The 18723-nt window shown below is 42.2% G+C and overlaps 1 protein-coding gene across 3 annotated transcripts in view; it reads right to left on the bottom strand.

Annotated features, from left to right (window-relative positions):
• Positions 1 to 1840: 1840 nt before the first annotated feature.
• The window catches only part of LOC131893586 (uncharacterized), a 38590-nt gene continuing 21707 nt past the window's right edge, over positions 1841 to 18723 (bottom strand). For all 3 annotated transcript variants that reach the window (XM_059243669.1, XM_059243668.1, XM_059243670.1), the window contains 4 exons: positions 11213 to 11301; positions 9433 to 9547; positions 6590 to 6912; positions 1841 to 2347 (listed from right to left, as the gene is read on the bottom strand). In XM_059243669.1, coding sequence (XP_059099652.1) covers positions 2166 to 2347; positions 6590 to 6912; positions 9433 to 9547; positions 11213 to 11301 — 709 coding nt within the window. In that variant the 3' untranslated portion in view covers positions 1841 to 2165. The remainder of the gene's footprint in view (positions 2348 to 6589; positions 6913 to 9432; positions 9548 to 11212; positions 11302 to 18723) is intronic.

Below are 18723 nucleotides of genomic sequence, written 5' to 3'. Positions count from 1 at the left end.
TATTATTATTATTATTATTATTATTATTATTATTATTATTATTATTATTATTATTATTATTATTATTATTATTATTATTATTATTATTATTACTAATATTATTATTAATCAATATAATTTTTTTGGAAGGCCGGGAGGGTGGCTTTTTGTTGACAACACCAATTTCTTTTTAGCGATTGTTTCGCGTTGTTTCAAGCATTTTGCGGATTTTACCGTGGTTTCTTTTTCCATATTTGCTGTATTAGCGACGGCCTTGGGCGTGATCATATTTAGGAGTTTCATGATCATGACAGGACTTTGCGAAAATGCACACGTCTCCTCCGTTATGTAAATCCCTGAAGGAGACCCAACAAGCTACTACGTGTATGTAGCTACTAACTCTGAGCACTCCTCGATCCTCTTTCTCATAAATTTTGTGGACCATGCTTGTGACAGATTTCGAGTCTCGACAAAGGATCACCAGTATCACGATCATCTTTATCATTCGCGTGGCGTACGAACGAGAACACAGAGCCAATATTGCAATAAATAGGAATAGGTAGCCTTGACTCCATTCCCAAGATCCCATGTACGTACGAGTACATCTTCGTTGGCATTGTACTAAAACGTAGTACATGTACAATGATAATAGCCTGCCTTGGGTTCGCATAGGTGCTATGAAAGGCTCTATTTGTTTGGCTGCTGCTGCTGTTCAAGGCCAATCGTTCAATGGGGAACACGCCTCATTGTCGAAGTTACCTTCAAGTTTGGGGATAAATCATTCTTAATAGCAACATATTTGTGATATGGTTGGACAAATTGTATGAACTGGATCATTGCACATTGTGCTCCCAAGTCTCCTACAAAATGGCTCCATTTTGCATGGCTCCATCCCCAATTGGTTCCAAAAACCACCGAGCACTTTCGAGTCTTCGTTTCTGAATCAACAAAGATGATACTGAAGAGAGAGAGAGAGAGTGAAAGAGGATTGAAAATTGAATACCTTCCAAGTCTGATTGGCCGAGTGAGCCACACTGTACTTTTATGGCATTCAAGAGTACAGTGGTGCCCGTGGATTGCAGATCAGTGCCGTCGTCTCCATTGCCGTGGGAAATGCCATCTTTCGTGGTCGAATTTGCATAAAGGGGGGGAGTGGGGGAGGGAAAATTCTTTGTGAATCAATTCAGTCATAAGGAGTTGCCTCGGGAGGGAAGGGAGGCCCGCTCTTTATTATTATTATTCCACGTTGCGTGTACAATGTGTATCCGAGCAGCTCAAAGCCTTAACTTGGGAGCCATTTCCTCCAACCGTTCTCCAGGCTCAAGAGAAGAAGAAGCCTCTTATTATTTGTTATCCTGAACCTGACCAACTCATTCTTTTAACCAGTCAAGGGTATCTACATAGGAAAAGGGGAATATAGTATGCTGTATAGAACTATATTCTCCTTTTAGAGTCAATTATTATTTCTCTTTAATTAGCAAGGTTTGGAAATAAGTATTTTGTACGAGTACGCTCATCTTTATTTCTTATTTATGCTAACTTTATTCTCGAGGAATGCTATATGTGAATACATCTTTTGTGTTTTCGAGTTACATTTCCAATGATAAAGCCTCGTCCTTCAATTATTCCAGTGTCTCAAACACAGTTTGCTCTTTTCTTCCTTGAGTTGTGAAGAATGCGGCAGACGGCCTCTATGGTTTGTGCCCATTTATTTAGTACAGACATTAAACATATTTTAATAGTCTCGACAGCTACATTACAATGCGACCACGAGAGCACAGTGGTCGGAAAGGTTTCTGAATACAACGAAGTCTTGGACAACACAATGTAGAAAGAAACGAGTTGAATAGCTATTCCCTTTAAGCATCAAACCAGTCCGTTGTTAACTGTGGAAAATGGCCTTCCTTGTTCATCGCTTTTTGTAAGATTACCTGGGCACAACAGTGGTTCTAATCTATCCCTAAGGACCCTGATCTATGAACTCGGAAGGCTTCTTGTCATCAAAGGCCCGACAGCGAAATGCCGCATGCAGCACTATGAAAGAAAGCCTCCCAAGTACATTTTACCATTCAGCAGATTTTTTTATTAATTCAAAAAATAGTCATGAATAATACTCATGGTAACATGTGGTTGGCAATTGCAATCGGCAGATATCATGTCCACTACTCGTACTCTTCTTGTCCATTCTACAAGGATGGCCATCGAGAAATTGCCACCGTGAATGCCAATACTTCACCCAGACCCAAAACGACCGAGGTGTGACCCAATCCTCCATTGGAGGTTGAAGAGGCTTGCGAGGCCGAGGAGTTCATCAGATGATCACTGTCTTCGTTGTGATCACGCTCAGATTTGGCGGCTAACGTCTCGCCTGAAAAGGAAATTGGATTTTCAAGCAGATGTGGAATCATTTTCGGGGGAAGGTAGCTTTGCGCGAGTTCAAGCTTAAATCAAGCATACAGACATGCTTTCTGTGCTAACGGCTTGTTTGACATTCATGTAAATAGATATTAGAGAGACTTACCATCCAACCAGCTCTAAGCCTGTCACATTCAATCAGCCTGCGTGTACCTAACGTCTATGTATAAATAGGATTGTGAGAAAATGATGTCGTTCAGTCCTGCAACGAGGAAGGTCATCCCATGAAATATTAATTCTTGATGTCAAGCCAGCCTCAAATGGCAACAAATGGCACCGTTTGCTTTTGACTCGATATAAGATGCCTTTCATTTGAAGATTAAACATATTTCGTCTCAAGTTGGTGGAGGGTTCAAAAGCCTCAAGGTTGTTGGCTTCTATAGGACTCATGCATACATAGAGCATAGTTATTTGGACCAAGAGAGGCCGACATAAGGTACGTCCCCTCCCCCAATAAGAGAGGTAGGTAGCTGCTTCATACACATATACCTCCACTAAAAAAAGGGTTCCAGGAGGAACCTCACGGGGACCAGAAATGGAGCCAAAAGCCATTCTTACCACCTGCTCGAAGAAGTTAAGACGCCATCTTCCTATTTCATGTCGTATACAGGTATACTGTATACTGTATAAGTGGATTGCAATGTACCAATCTAATCATGCCGGCTCATTTTAGGTCAGAAACCTCGATCCCATTCCAAGCCATGATGAATTGTTAACGGCTATGAACAACTTTTTTGTGCATTTCAGATCGTGTAAGTGGGCATCCAAAAATGGCGCCAATGTTGCCTAGTGCTCAGTGAAAGAGAATGCTAAATTCCACTTTCAATTTGTAACAAATCCATCAGAGAATCACCGTGGAGATCAGCTCCCATTTTTGCACGATCATGGCATACTTTTTTCCCTTTTTCACGACAATCCTGGAACTTGATAGATAAAGATACTGCCAAATGTTTCTTATTGCGTGGGATTGTGGAACCATTTTTGCGGATATTAGATATCACTTTGAAAGTTGACAGACCCTCGCCCTGGAAATTTGATAAGGTGTCATTGGTTGATTCAGGCTCGAGTTTGGGGAAAAAAACTTAAATTCTGCCATGGTCAACCGAGTTGTCACACACACGATTTTATTTTTTTCAAGCCCCCTTTCCGAAGTCTATCCGATTTTAAGAACATTTGTACGATCGACCTTCAAATGAGCCATCCTCGGAATTCTTAAATACTCATCAACAAACTAATCGAGGTGGATGGGTCTCCACATTTGAATTTGGATTGTAGCTTGGAGTCGGCAAGATTGCTTATTTCATTTTGACCTCGCGTAAATTCTGCAGAATGAATTTGACGACCGACTTCGGAAAGAACTATGTGGAAAGTCGAACTGGAACAGCTTTGGTGTCTGACTTGAGAAGGAAATCAACCTGAGTATCCCGTCCATAACGAAGCCATGTCATGACTAAGACAAAAAGAAAACCTGACCGAGTCTCGGACAACGGCCATTGGTTTCTGGGAATGATCTTTCGAGCTGTCAGTGTATTTCGAGTTCAGCTCCTTCCTTGAAAACGCCTTTTTGAAGCACGACTCGCCGTCATCCGTTTGATAAGCGACTCAAGCTGCTTGGGTTCAAATTGCTTGCGGCATTTACGCATCGTGAATGCTTTATCAGGAGGCCCAAAGCAAGAGATTCCAAATGGGAGAGGAAGAGAGTAGTGGGCCATTGTATTGGAGATCACTCGAATAGGAGGTCGATTTTCTTCCCATTACCCAAAACTAGTTGGGTCTGAAGTGAACGTCTTGATATCTGTCATTTAGATGGATGTGTTAGATGTTCGAACAAAGCAGTCACATTTTCGACCCACGTAGAATGAGATGCCAGAGCTCAGATTGAGGCGTATTGAGTATGGACGGATGGCCTGTTTCAAAAGTTATGGCTGTGTGGAAAATAGGGCCATGTTTTTTTTTAATGCATGGTTTACGTATTTCATCTGGTGCGTTGATATATGTACTACAAAAAATACCTCGATCATACATCAATGGTCTTGTTTTTTGAGCCAATGCAATGCCACCTTAAGATGCTTACGTCATTGAGAGTGTAGTTTGATAGATTAATTTACAACCACTTCAAGGTTATCATAGTTAGGATGGCCTTGTTCGGATCTCTCTCGAAGGTTTTCCGATTTTTAAGATACAATTTTCACACATCAGAGGCCCTGAACTCATTTGCAAGTCTGGTTTTAAAACACCTTAATGAAATTTGACGATCCATTGCAATTGGAGGGGGATCATTTGACACAGCCCTCCATGAAATCAGCAAATTTGAGGCCTAGACGATAGACGAGCTAATTCGATTGCAATTTTCAAAGCATTACATTCGTTTCTGTTCGTTTAAATCCTGGTCTAGGAGGCCATTGTGAGAAGCCAAGGCCCTTAAAACTGGCTAGACCCATATTTTCAAGTGAAATAAACACATCCAAACCCCTCCAGGGGACGGATGTGGTGTGCACTTAATGTGGCCTTTTCTCACTGGGATAAGTACCCAAGCCAATATTTGTGGGCTCATATAACAGTAATACTACTACTACACCATGGATCGTCGCCCTCTTGGTAGTGGTAGCTTTTCGCCTCCTTGTCCCAACAGGGTTTGGTTCAGACAAGCTCATTTCCAATTCTGATTTATCGACTGGATATACGGAGTTTTAGGCATTTTAGCAGCCTCGTCTCTCTCTTAGTGGGTGAAATGTGGAGGCCCTGGAACAATGTGTGTGGTTCCTCCTCGTTTCTCTGCCATGGAAAAATCTTGTTGTCTCGGGAGGCATTGGTCTGTTCAAGTAGTTGTAAACTGCTGTGTCAAGGTTTGGACTCGCCAACTTGAGGGAGAAGTAGAAATAGTTTCGTTAAGAGCGATGTATAGGGAAGGCATCGCAGAATTCGGGCTCCGCCATGGTCGTTGTGGTGAGCAGAGCTTCTCGCACTCACATATTTCATTCTCTGAAACTTTTGTGTTCTCCATGCGAGAAGAAAAACGAAGGCCCTTTTTTTCGCTCCTTCATAAAGTTTGAATGAGTGGCTGGATCGAGCAGTTGATTTCGTTGCTCGATGCGATTGTCGACAATAGGTTGGTTGACACATGGGGGAAATACAAAATGGCAACAATATAGAATATACAATTTAAACATTTCAATATTTCTAAGACACACATTTAGAGGAGCACATCGGATCATAGGATGGGTGTCTTTTGCAAAAACCGTGGTGATGTGCGGGATGTTTTTCTCTTAGTCATGTCTTTCAACGTTGTGCATGATTGCACTCTCGTTGGAAAATTCAAATCATAAATGAGATCCTAGTGGCGGATCCTTCTACGTTACTAAGCCTCAAATTCGTGTTCCAACTTGCTAGTAATGCTCTCTCTATCTTTCTCTAGAAGGTACTTGTGACGGTAGGCCTTCAAAAGCGTACGTACACTCTACAGCAAATAGCTTCAAAATTGATGAATGAGTGCAATCATGGCTTTAGCTTCAACCCTTTTTTTAACTGGAATAAGAAATTCGACTCACTCTATCGCAATAAGAAATGAAAAAAAGCGTTTCAAATTTCTAGTGAGCTGACACACAGTCTCCAAAAAAAGACTATTTCAAAAGGACCACAGCGTTTCCAGACGTTTTATATTGGCCTTAAATTCTTCCCGATGATTCAAGGATGCGAATGGACTCGTTTCTCCTTCCTTCCATATGCTCTGTATGCTCAATTGCAAATTCTCTTGGCCTTGAAATCCGTCTATTCAGCGAATATTCGGCGAATAATCGACGGGTCAGTATCAAAGGTTCCGATGGAAAGAAAAGGGAAGTTTGGAGGACTTGTTGGTTCAGTTTGCCTTTTGGATGTGCTTGATTTTGCCTCATACCAGATGAAGTAACGGATCTCTTAATCATCAATGCATGACTCAGCTTTCCAGGTTGTGACCAAATATTGAGGCTGAAGTTTATTCTTGGAAGTTTGTCTCTCTCTCTCACACACACAAACTCTGGTACAAATTCCTTCTCAGAAAGTTGTTTTGTATCTCGCATCCCAGTTCCTCAAAGTCCAATGATACAGCTGTAGGCTGATAAACCGATTCGTGTTCATTGAATAACTCGCGAAACTACGAAACTAAATGTACAATACTGCAGTATGTACTAGGGCCTGAGATGAATGCCCAACTCACCTTTAACAATGTGGAGATCCACGTGAGTCTCCGGAAGCTGATACACATCTGACGATGGCTGACAAGTGTAACGCCCACTCTGATCAGCCTGAACATGTTGTAAGGTGATTATGGAATGGTAATCTCTGCCTCCGCGGCTAAAGCTCGGTCCTCCTTGATTGGTTTTGGGTACCACTGATTTAGAGGGTGACGACGACGACGATGTCGACGAGGAGCTCGAGCTGTTGAGGCTCTTCGTGGGATCCTGGTCACTTTTGGGAACGGTTTTCAGCGGATGAATGATGGTTTGAGAATTTGGAGAGAGTCGCTGGTTGTCATGGTACCTAGCGGAATAGAAGAACACATCCTCGTTTTGTTAAATTCGAACTTTGCCTGAGGATACATATATACCATATATATAAATACAAAAGAAAACAATGCATTCTCGTGTTCGTTAAGCATGGCATTTTTGTTGACTTTGGCATTCCGAAAAGCGAACTCGAATTTGTGGCATGTCAATGGTTGAAAGTGACAGCTGGATCCCAATCCCCCCACAAACTTCTGACCCATTTCAGGGCCCTTAATTTCACCCCAGAGAAGCTTGTACTTCACTCAATGTGTATGTTGTACTACTGAATGTCAGTCGTTGGTCCCATATATTAGCTTCTGGGTGGCCTTTGAAAGGCTTATTTTTCTCTTCGTACGGCCCAGTTGCTTGGCCTCGAGGGCATTCTTGAAGATTTCACGAGCCATGACTTGATTAATCTGACTTGAAGTTTTGTCAAGAAGGACAAGGAAGAGGAAGAAGACGACGACGAAGAGGCAAGGAGAAGAGAGGAGAAAAAGATGCCATGAATTTAAATTTAGGGCAGACGTTTCAACTTGAATGAACACAAAGTGCTTTAGGCAATCCGGACATCTAAAGTATTACATGACATCTTTTAGTTATTTGTGGCCCCTGTTTAGGTAATTTTCGTACTCCAACCCAATGGAGCTTCAACGCTTGTTTCATATCGTAAAAAAAGGAATGGCATGTTCATGATATTGGAGGGATTCGGTCATTATTATCACTATTATCATTATTGGTTTGTTTGTTTTTTCACGGGCTTTTCTAACCGCTTCAGGGATTGTAATCCCTAGTGCTATCAAAATGAAAGGTTACATTTCATCTATTTTGTAACTTTTAATGTTTGTATGATATTTGGTTTACCAACGAATTTTGATCAATAGTCAGCGGGTCAACTATCATGAGGCCGAATAGGCAGGGCACTCAATCGCCAGACCACCACGAATTCCTTCGAAAAACCGGTAAACTCGGTAAAACATTCCATCCTAAATTGACGTGGCCGTGGGAATCTCCTTTGGCACAGATTTTGCTTTCCGTTGTCTACTCTAAGAGATGAATGTGTTTCATCTGCAAGTATTGGATATTAAACGTTGTTTTCTAGGAATGAAAAAAAAAACTGAGGATGAAGTGTTTCACCAGTAAAATATTTCTGGTTCCGATGCAAGTCTTTATGAAAGGGCAAAGCATATTTTTAACAGCAATCGAATAAGAATAAGCACAAGTTTTGCCAAAAGGTCTGGAAACTATCTGAAACAGAGGCAAGGTGACCACGTCATTTATTTACAATTGTCGTCATACGTATTTGTGCAAAACGTGTTTTGTTATTGAGCCAAGAGAGTGCCAAACCTAAACGTAGCATCGTCTTAGGCTTTATTCTTTAACACCCTCTACCCCAAGTGCTTTTATTTTCTGTTTAGTTAACGATAAGAGTTGAAATCTTGGACACAGAAAAAGCATTTGCAGGACAAATCTGATTTTCCCCGTTTCTTGCACTGCACTTCTAAGCTGCATCGATCAGCTCAATGAAAAATTTCTTCCAACCAACAAAAGCTAATATTGCGATCCAGACCGTAAGAAAAGATGACAACTGGTGTCCAATGTTCCGTTCCTGTCGTCACTAAAAAACCTCTTAAGCCGTGAAAGTCACACACGCTTTACGATTGATTTATTACACTCAAAAGTGTACCTTGTAATCCTCCCCAAACTGGGACTGTCTACGGTCGCTAGAGTTGGCTGGAAGGTGGGAATAATGAAGCATGACTAAAGTTGGCTCCATTTGGGACCCAAGGGCAATGACGTGGAACATCCGCCAACCTTCGGTTTCACCAACGAAGAGAATCAAATTATGAAATGCATTTCCGTCCCCCCCCTTTCCCCTGATCCTTTTCTCTTCTTCTTCTTCTTGGTGATGGTGGTCTGGGTGGGACCCATTCGTAATCCAAGAGTAGTTTCCACATTGTGGATCCACGGGCCCCAGTGGCATAAATCACAGGGTGACCAAAGACAAAAGAACGAGTTTTTCCTACCTACTGTGGGCATAGTAAACATATCTTCCCGTCCTGCTTCGAACGGTTCACCCTGATGTATTTGACTGTGTGATTCTTCAACAGTGGATCTCTTTCCATTCTACCCGTCCAGACTTGAGGCGCGAGCTTGAATGGGGCCAATGCGGGGCAAATGATGCACTTTTGACATCGAAATCTGTCAGAGCGATGCCCAAAATTCTGACAGATTAAGTGCAACATTCTCCACATTGTGTAACGGTTCGCCTCGCTTTTTCCTCTCAGCTAAACACTTATACAATCCCCGGCCCATTCATTCCCAAGGACTAACTCAATTATGTCTTGTCACTCGTCTCATAAAGATATCAATAGAAGAAGCACAAGCAGTGTTGGTCATGCAATTTGTTGTCAACGCATCTACAGTGTGGGCTCAAATCAAAGACCACAAACTAGGATCCAAGCCACCTAGTTTAAGGAGAGACAACCTTAGCGAAATGGAACTTTCCTGTACTTACCAGTTGACAAATCGAGGTCGATGGAGCGTGTTCCGTATGGCACAAGTTAGCCGAACTTGACTTCCGGTTTGAGCGTGGATATCTCCAATGTCACTTTCAATCTCCACTATTGGAACTGGAACAGAGTCAACCTCAAGAGTGAAGATTTCAAAAGTGCTACAATTTGGGTATTTATGGCATTATTGGAAGTTTTACACCTGGAAAAGGAGTCTCCAGAGGCTTGCTACCGTTGGCCAGGATCGGATTTAGATTGAATCCTGTGATTGGCAGATGAGAGTAGGCACAAAGCTCCTCGACTCGTTGTTGGGCCCTCTAAATGTACAGCAGATCAACCTTAACCTTTGACAAGACCGTCTATGTAAGAGGCTTGACATTCGCTTCCCAAGGATCAATTCAATTCCAATGTCTTCATCTAATATTGGAACAATAAAGAAGGTTGACAGGAACTTCGAGCATTCCGAGCGTTTCTTGGCACGCCCGCTGACGATAACTTTGCATGGGAGCCAGAGATTGTCTGGAATGCACGGGCTAATACTTTGAGCGTCTTTTTATCTAATTCCGACTGACAGCAACCATGTGGTAAATAACGTGGAACATGGAAAATGAACAACCCTTTTTCGATGGTAGAATTGGCGAAATTCGATAACTGGAATGCTCATTTCTTTCAGGACAAAGAAAAGGTCATATCTACTCAAATGGTGTCTCAAGAGCATTGTGCAGCCCTGGTTTTGATGTATTCTACGTATTGTGTTCGGTGCCATAGGGAACCAGGCACGGTTCAAATATCATAATTGGTTTCTGATTCACTAAATGATTTCCATTGAAATGGAGTTTTTGCAACCTCACTCAGACCTTTTCCAATTGGGACACTCAAAGTGCCTCAATTACGCGATTGTCTAGCACTTAGCCTCATGAGTGGTACTTAAATTGATTTCGGACTAAAAAGAAGTCCAAAAATGAAAAAAAGATAGGAAGACTTCTTTGACCTTGACAACAAGTCAAATATCCAACTTTCCTGTGAGTGGATCGGAGGCCACCAAATACTGTCCTTTTCGACAAGAGAGACCGAGATCCTTCTGGATATTTGCGGGAAGCCAATCGAATTTGAATAAGATATGGCGGGGGTACGTACTACAAGAATGTACTTCGAAGTGCAATTTTCTGCTTCATTCTGAAGTCAAGGCATTGGCAGCTCATTTTCCTATGCTATTCCAGGCCTTTTGAGGACGTCTTGCTCGTTGACTAAGGAACGATTTCTAGACTGTTCCATACTCATTACCGTTATGGCTTTGATAAGTACCTTACTATCCTTCAAAGAATCCTGTGATCCAAGATTATCCAATCCAAGACCTTCTCAATATGTCTTAGTTGCCCAAATGCTTTAAGATCCTCCCGGAAGAAAGGAACAGATCAAAAAAGCTAATCCACGATGATCCATAAATCACACTGCTCAAATGACCTTGAAGGAAAATTGCATGTCCTTGCGGCCTTTGTAATTCGAAATAGTGCTTCATATGGCTTTTCGTCAACTTGAATTCGGCAGTACCACGTAGAAATACAAGCTTACAGCCTTCGATGGCCTTGGCCATTTTTTCTGCCAAGGTCCCAACCAATAATCGATTGGAATCTTAATCATGGGGGAATCCATTCCAAACACACCCTGTCAGATTAATGTTAGTAATCGTTACTGGAACTTTTTTTTCGCAAATGCGAGCAAAATGCAATGCCAGCCTACAACACGAAGGGACGACATTTGGTCCCGTTTCAGTTTCGTACTTACCTACAACGTCCAATTTGATGTAATGGCTCATTTTGGACTTTGTGCTAATCTGACACTCGTACACTCCAGCATCGGAAAGTCGAACTGGTCTGTAATAAAGAGGGAAAAGGCACTCGATTAATCATTTTTTCAGTGGCTAAAGCCATGGCAAAAGCCATGGCAAAAGCCAATCCGCGGAATCCCCCAAGGGACCATATATATTGTGAGCCTTGCCAAGAATCAAGCCAACCAGTACGTAGAGATCATGTGATGAACATTCATTCATTTCCTCTCAGTTCGACACATGTTGAGAAATTGGCGGACAAACTCTACCGAGCTTGTTACTTCTGGTCACAATATCGGTCCTTTAGTTGGTGCTTTGCTTTCTGAACGCAATATACATGTGTGCACCTATATTCTATAAGAAAAATGTGACGACTTAGAAATAACCAAGCTCTATCAAAAGATCAAAGACCAGATGAAAAGGCTTCTAAAGTCAACGCACTTTTGCTGCATGTGTGTTTGATGAAGGTTCTAGTTTCCAAACTAAACAGAAACTCCCATTAAAAAGGCTATACCGCTGAAAGCAAATAAAAAAGCTTTTGCATAAACTTTACATTCAATTGTTTCTCTAAATGTTTATGCTAAAAAAATGCTTAGATAAGGGCAACCTTTTATTGTCTTGAAATTGACTTTGAAAAGCGACGATCCAATGAACGGTCTTACACAATGTTAATGAAATTTATCTGAAACAAGATACATTTTTGTTTACGCTTTGGAGGAAATTGTTGCTCTATGATTCAAGAACATCACCGAGCTTCAACTAAAAACAAATAGTTTCACCCATCCACCCCCCCCTCCCTCCCCCCAGTGACTTTGTGGTTTGATGTTCGGTCGAGCAAAAAAGTTGTCACCAAACGACAGTACGAAAGAACTTTCCAAAGGCTTTGGCCTTGAGCATCTTGATATGGAACACGCTCGATGGAGACCTTAGGCCTTTCGGGGGTAGTGCCAAATCTTATCGCGAGCAAATTTGCCTTTATGGCAAAATCAAGAGCGCTGATGACATCACACGGAAATTGGTGGGAGGAGTACTACTCGCCCTCATTTCCCCTCATTTTCGAGCCTTTGATAAATTTCCCAATATCAAGAAGCCGTATGTTCATTGAAAAACGAAGCTCGCGTACTCCATAACGCCAAATTTATCAGAGTTAAAAATATCGCTTTGACGAATTCGGTTATGTTTTTTGATGGGATCAGTTTCAAGTGTACTCGCAGTTTATGTTTTGACCATACACCATGCTTCAAAAGCACTTCAAAGTCTAGATAGACAGACTGGGATTCTTCGTAACATCTCTGCTACTGACGCTCTTTCTATAATTCCTAGTTTGTGTGCTGATTCTGATTTCTATTTTTACCTAACGCCTAACTCAAATCATCAATACCAAGAGTAACCACACCCATTCATCTATCTCTTGAGATTTTAGGGAGCTTCAGCAATGAACGGTAAATCAAAATTTGTAATGACTAATATTTCATCTTTGGAAAGAACGAACATATTTAACTGAGGTAGGTAGAATGGGTCAAACCACTGACTTCTAGAGATGTGGATTGCGAACGGAAGGGAAAATTTCTTTTCTCATAAACAAAGATCTTGTAAATTAGATGGATGAACTTGGCCAAATTTGCTACCAAAGTCGTGCTGAGAGTACTCAGAGGATGTGATCCAAGTTGTGAAATTATTACTACAAAAAAATAAGTTTCGGCTTCCTCGTGGTCAGCATTTGACACTTGGAAACGACCCACTCTACCAATAGATGAACCAAATACATTTTTCTTTAATTGAGGAGCTCTTAAATACTGTATTTTGAAAAGTGGCCAACAGTTGCTCTGGCCAAGAGTCAGCCGATTTGGCGGGCAGCCCGTTCAAAGTTCGTAATCCTAGAAGTTCGTGGTCAAACCATGGAAGACAAATGGAAGAATGGTAAAAATAAGTTTGTTGTGCCTTTTCTCTGCATGCTTATGAGTAGAGATCGGAAAAATAGTTTGTGATTGTTGCCAAAGTAGTTGTTTTTAACTTAAGAAAATCTGCCAAAAGAAGTTCCAAAAACGTAAAACTAAATTGTAAAAAGGCAATAAATACTTTCAATTTGTTTGAATATTCAAGCACTAATGTGCTAATTAAGGTAAAAATTGCTTGATTAATATTTTTCTCGATCTTCTTGGTCTTTGGGCTCAGTGCACTCCCAGTTGTTTGCCCACGGTCTGGTCTGTTGTACAGGGATTCGCTGTTCTTGGATGAAGTTCCCCTCTTACCAATCAAGGGTTTGAGGTTAGACACCGAAAGGCTCACCCATTTCCCTGGGCCTCTTGCCGGTCTTCAGCAGGCACTTAGTTTTGGTTCTGACATCAAGACTGCTCTTCCTTGCAATTTAGAACATCGTTTTGGTTGCAAACGATGGGAGGTTTACCACTTGCCTTAAGGTTAAAATTAGATTATGGCAGTATGACACTACTCTAAGTGCATGACTCTACTGCATGTGCTCAGCACTTCCCCTTAACAAAAGCTTGGTGTTTAAGGTCAAACAAATCTTTGAGCAGGGACAAGCATTACCCTGATTTTTTTTACACCCACCCTGTATTTCTACTAAATTTCCCCTAAAAAAGACCAAAACCCTTAAATTTCCCCGAAAATCCTCTGTTATAGGTAATTTTTTTAGCTAAAATTTATTAAATACTTTATTTTGACCCAAAAATGACCAATATAGTTGTAAACGCGATTTAACCTCAAAAAAATATGTTTCCGACCCCTACTTATGAGCAACCATGCCACAGTGCTAATCCAGGGGATTGTTGTCTGCGCTCTTTACCGTCAGAAATTGGACCAATTGAGCCTCTCAACTGTCGTCCATGCGTTCTAAAAATTGGTCTGCACCTTCATTGATTGATGGATCAATATTGATACAGTTTCAATATTATGCGAAGAGTTAAAAGGAAACGCTTGCGCACGCCAGTGTTGGTCTCGTTTAACAAGACTTGCATGATGTAACTTAACCACAAGCTCTAAGTACGCAGTCTTGTTGAACGTTACATGCCAAAGTGACTTTTCAAATGGTGAAATATCTTTTGAAATTGATTAGTTATACATTCATAATTAGGAGTCTTAGGATAATATGAAATCATAGAAAAAAAAATTGGCGAATTTCACACAGCCATTAGAAAGGTTCATTGTACCAGAATCCTTATTTATATACTAGTCAGAAAAGACCCCAAAGTGATTATCAAAGCCTTCTGTTTTCTAAAAAGAGATGGTCCAAGTAGCGTCTTCAATCACATGGACGATATCTTTCGAGGCATTTGACGACACGCTCAACACAAAAGATGTCCAAATCATCCTTTGAAAATACCATAAAAATGTACACAAGGAATGAATCAACATTGTGCCACTCTCGATCCTTGGCGAGTCCCTTTTTGCCTAATCTGAGCCAAGGGGGATATGGTGAGAAAGAGAAAGAGTGCACGCACGCCGGAAGAATGGCGTTAATCATTGAATAATAAATCCACGTCAACTTCCACGGATGATCCCATTCAAAGCACGAAGCCTTCATTAAGAGGCTTATCTTAACAACATCATTTATTACCACTTATTTTTGCCGAGAGGGAGGCACGAAATTGCATTTCTTTCTGGTTCAAGCCAAGTCCATCAGAGGGAATTTTTTATGAACACCTAATTGTTGGGTAAGGCACAATGAACAATGACAAATATACTACTTTGAAACTCGGATGTATTGCTTAATGTCTCATGGTCCATTATGCGGCACGAAATGGATTGATTAAAGGCTTGGGCAATTTTACGGAACCTTATGTCGAGGTGCGACAATGGGTCGGTCGGTCCAGTAAACTATTAAATTTCTGGAGAAAGAAGAAAGAAATACCGGAGGAGAAAATGAGTTCCTTCAAACAACAAAGAGACAATGAATTTCATTGAGCAAGGACAATGTAGCCTTTTGAGGCGAAGTAATACGTTTGCGGTGGTAGAAGAATACTCGCTCAATCAGAGTTCTCTGGGCATTTTGGTTTTTTTTTTTTTTTATCAAAACTGGCTTCATTTTGATGACCGCTGGCGTCTGATATGAATCTCCAAAATGGATTTGTGCCCACACGTAACGAGAGAAAACCAACCAACCATCAGGTGAGCTTCGGTGGAAAAAGTGGAACAATCCTTTGACCCCATTTAGTGAAAAAGCCAAATTTGGCTTAAAGCATGGAATGGGAACAGTCTTATGTTTCTCCACTGGTCGTTGATCTAAGAAGTTTTGGAAAGACAGCTATTTTACAACGTCTTTGTCTTTGGTTGGTTGTTGAGCTACTCTTTGGTAAGAAATTAGCCATGCTGTCATTCATCTGCCTCCAATGTCAAATTCATTCATTCCAGTCATTTCTAGACACCCTGTAAAGCGACTTCATCGACTCTCGAAAGCTTATCTTCTTCATGTTCCTTAGGTGTTCTAGTCAATTGACAACTAGAAGCTCTACGTAGATGGGGTTCCATCCTCCTGAGAGAGCTGAAGAGGTTTCCGACCATTCCAGGAAAAGGTTTATTGGGTCATATCCTGATCCAGACGAGCCTCGTATTATCCACACAAAGGAACGGAGGAATATTCGCCCTTATGGAAATGGTGAACTACTTATTAGGCATGACAGTACTACCTACGTGAGCCTAAATGAGATGAGATCCACGGGCACTGCCAATTGAACTACTAGATTGTGCACATGAAAGGCTGCCTCTATGAAACTCGTTGGTCTGTTGGTCCTTTGGTCCAAGTTCTTCCTGCTTTGGGAGAGATATGACATAATGGTATTGGCAGGGTCGGAATGTGGAACATGGCCACCTTCCTGCTTGAAAACGATGCCAAACTCTCGCATTAGGTTGGTGGTGGATGGGCAGCCTGTTCGGAAAGTTCGCTCAATCCCGAACAAGTAGAAAATAAATGGATGGACCTGTTTTTTTGTCGGACGAGTCCGGAAGGGTGGGGCCCAAATCGGAGGGATTATTTGACCTTGCTCGCCTTTGGGATGACTGTTTGACCTGGCGAAATGAGCCGGAGAAAGGGAAAAGATTCATCGCCTCGAGCAGCCTCAGTGGGAGTGTAATGACACCCATTGATTTTAAGTAGTCCACCCGACCACAGTGTCTCATAGATGTCTAGAACCTTTGGTAGTAGTACTTCGTCGTCGGACAGTCACTTGGGTCTAGATATCCATGGAGAGGTAGAAGCCTCCTGGAGGCCCCTAAGAGTGGTTGTGGACAAATTCGTCACAATTGCCCCTTTCAATTTTCTAAATTGGAACTCAACAGCCTTTCTAGAGGAGTAGAGGGGGTCCCAAGAGACCGAAATTCCCTCATTGTCATCGTGAAGATCCTCCTACGACGTACAATTCTTCTTCCTCTTCCTCGTCAGACGAGGTTTTTCTTGGTGACCTGGCTGGCACCTCACCATTACCGACGACTACGTACATAGCGAGAGCACCTAGTAAAAGCGGATTCTTTGAGACTTCTTTCTCCAATTGGAAGTGGATAAAGGTGAGCAATTCATTTTAGTGGTGGCTGCGCTACCCTTCACCTTAGTCAATTTCATCGGATTTTCCACGAATCGACATTCCTATTCAGACGAAGGCAATAAATCCAATCCCAAGGGCAATACAAAAGTCACCCAAACCTTCCAGATCCATTGGCAAACTAGTTCATTGCACAATATCGAATCTCCTTGATCCGGGAGGACGATTTCATCCTCTTGACGCTTAAACCTCACAGACGACAGCGACGACGACGACCCTCCTGTTACATACATGCATATTGGGTACATATGTATGTACGCGTAGGTTGGGAGTGTACATCTACCTAGGTAGTCATGCTTTGGCCGCAGAGCCGCCATTGATCAATGTGAGGTTGGGGTTAATGAGAAGTGAGCTCAATTCCAACAGTCTTCCCCAACACAGGGCGACTGGCAGTGAAGTGGAATAATGGCAATTTCCCTGGAAAGAGGCCTAGTTGCTTGGCAGGAAAGTGTTGTGCTCTACCATCCGTGGTTGTCTTTGGGGTTAGACAATCTCTCTCGTGTGCAACTTAAGACTTGTGATTCTTAGGTTCGCCAAGTTTAGACCCTTGAGAGCCCTAGTGCAGTTACACATCGTCCTGTGCCTTGTCCCCCGGCCTTCAATCCCTCACCGACAAGCCGACCCAGATCACTTTGGCTCGCTATTTCTCCACTCTCGCTCCTGGGCGGGGGCCTCAGGGGGACCCAACGACGAAAGATGGCCAATCCGCGGTTGGAAAATTGTTCTAGAGAGACCCTCCTTTTAATTGTTCTGGATGGCGGTGGAATTTAATTGGATGACTGCAGCACTTGTGTTGAGCCATTTTCAGTTTGAAAACTCTCTCTCTCTCTTGGTTTCACGATTTTCAAGCACTGTCAAGCAAGTGACGCACTGGACGAGCGTCTCTCTTGGTAACCCCAGATAACCCCAGATATGCTGATTGGACCCTTTTGTGCATTTGTACGTAAATCCCCCATACCTCTGAGCCCTTCCCTTCGGTGTCGTTTCTTGCCAAGGTCTAATTCGGATAAAAAAAAGGATCGTGCTGCGAAGGGAGCCATGAGCCTGGCTGGAAAGTTGTTCCCAATGGTTCACCTCAACCTTCCTCCTGGAACGATATTTCATGTCTCGTGTTTTTAAGCTTCTTTTGATTAACCAAACGCTAATGTGAAACGACCTCGGAGGCTCCTCCAACTTTGATCACAACTCTTTCTTCAACAGCAACCAAAAGGATTTTCTATTTCACTCGCTTGACATGGATCCCTTGGCTAGCTTGCATTGGTGTTTTGCTTGTTGCTTCTGTTTCATTAAAGACGACTTTTTCTTGCTCACTGTGGCGGACAAAGTTTCGTGGAAATTGGTCCTGAAAGGATTTGGGTGTAGAGTGCGCACAACGGTACTACGTAGTGGCTTTACTTTGAACAGATGGAGGGAGGCGCAGTTGATAGGATGCTTAGTGACTTGGCAGTTGGCACTCACATTGGGGAAAGACAAAGATAGCTGCGAGATAGAATGTGATTCGGAAGAGAAGATCTTCGAGCTTATCACGGCCTTGTTTCTCCCCCTTGGCCAAGGACTTTGACTCTGTAGCATAAGGCCTTGTGTTTCGTGGATCTCGAAGAGCGATCGCATTAGGACAGAAAGGAAGATGAGGATTTCCCGGCATTGGGATTATTTACAGTGAAAAGAAAAGTAATGGCTCCATCGAGTCGCTAAATCATGTTCCAATTCAGCTAAACAATGCGAGACTACGCGTAATTCCGACGAGTCGGACCCTAAATATTGGGGTCAAAGCCAGTGGGCCCTTGGTTAATAAAAGAGAGCAGAGAGTAAAGAGCAAAGAGTAGTGGGAATCTTATTAACAATCTCGTCGCGTCGGAGAAAGAAGCCCCAAATTGAAAGCATAATCCACAGAGGGATCATCCAAATGGAAC

Source organism: Tigriopus californicus, chromosome 2, assembly GCF_007210705.1.
Source record: "Tigriopus californicus strain San Diego chromosome 2, Tcal_SD_v2.1, whole genome shotgun sequence".
NCBI classification, from domain to species: domain Eukaryota; kingdom Metazoa; phylum Arthropoda; class Copepoda; order Harpacticoida; family Harpacticidae; genus Tigriopus; species Tigriopus californicus.
This window is presented reverse-complemented; position numbering and strand designations above follow the sequence as displayed.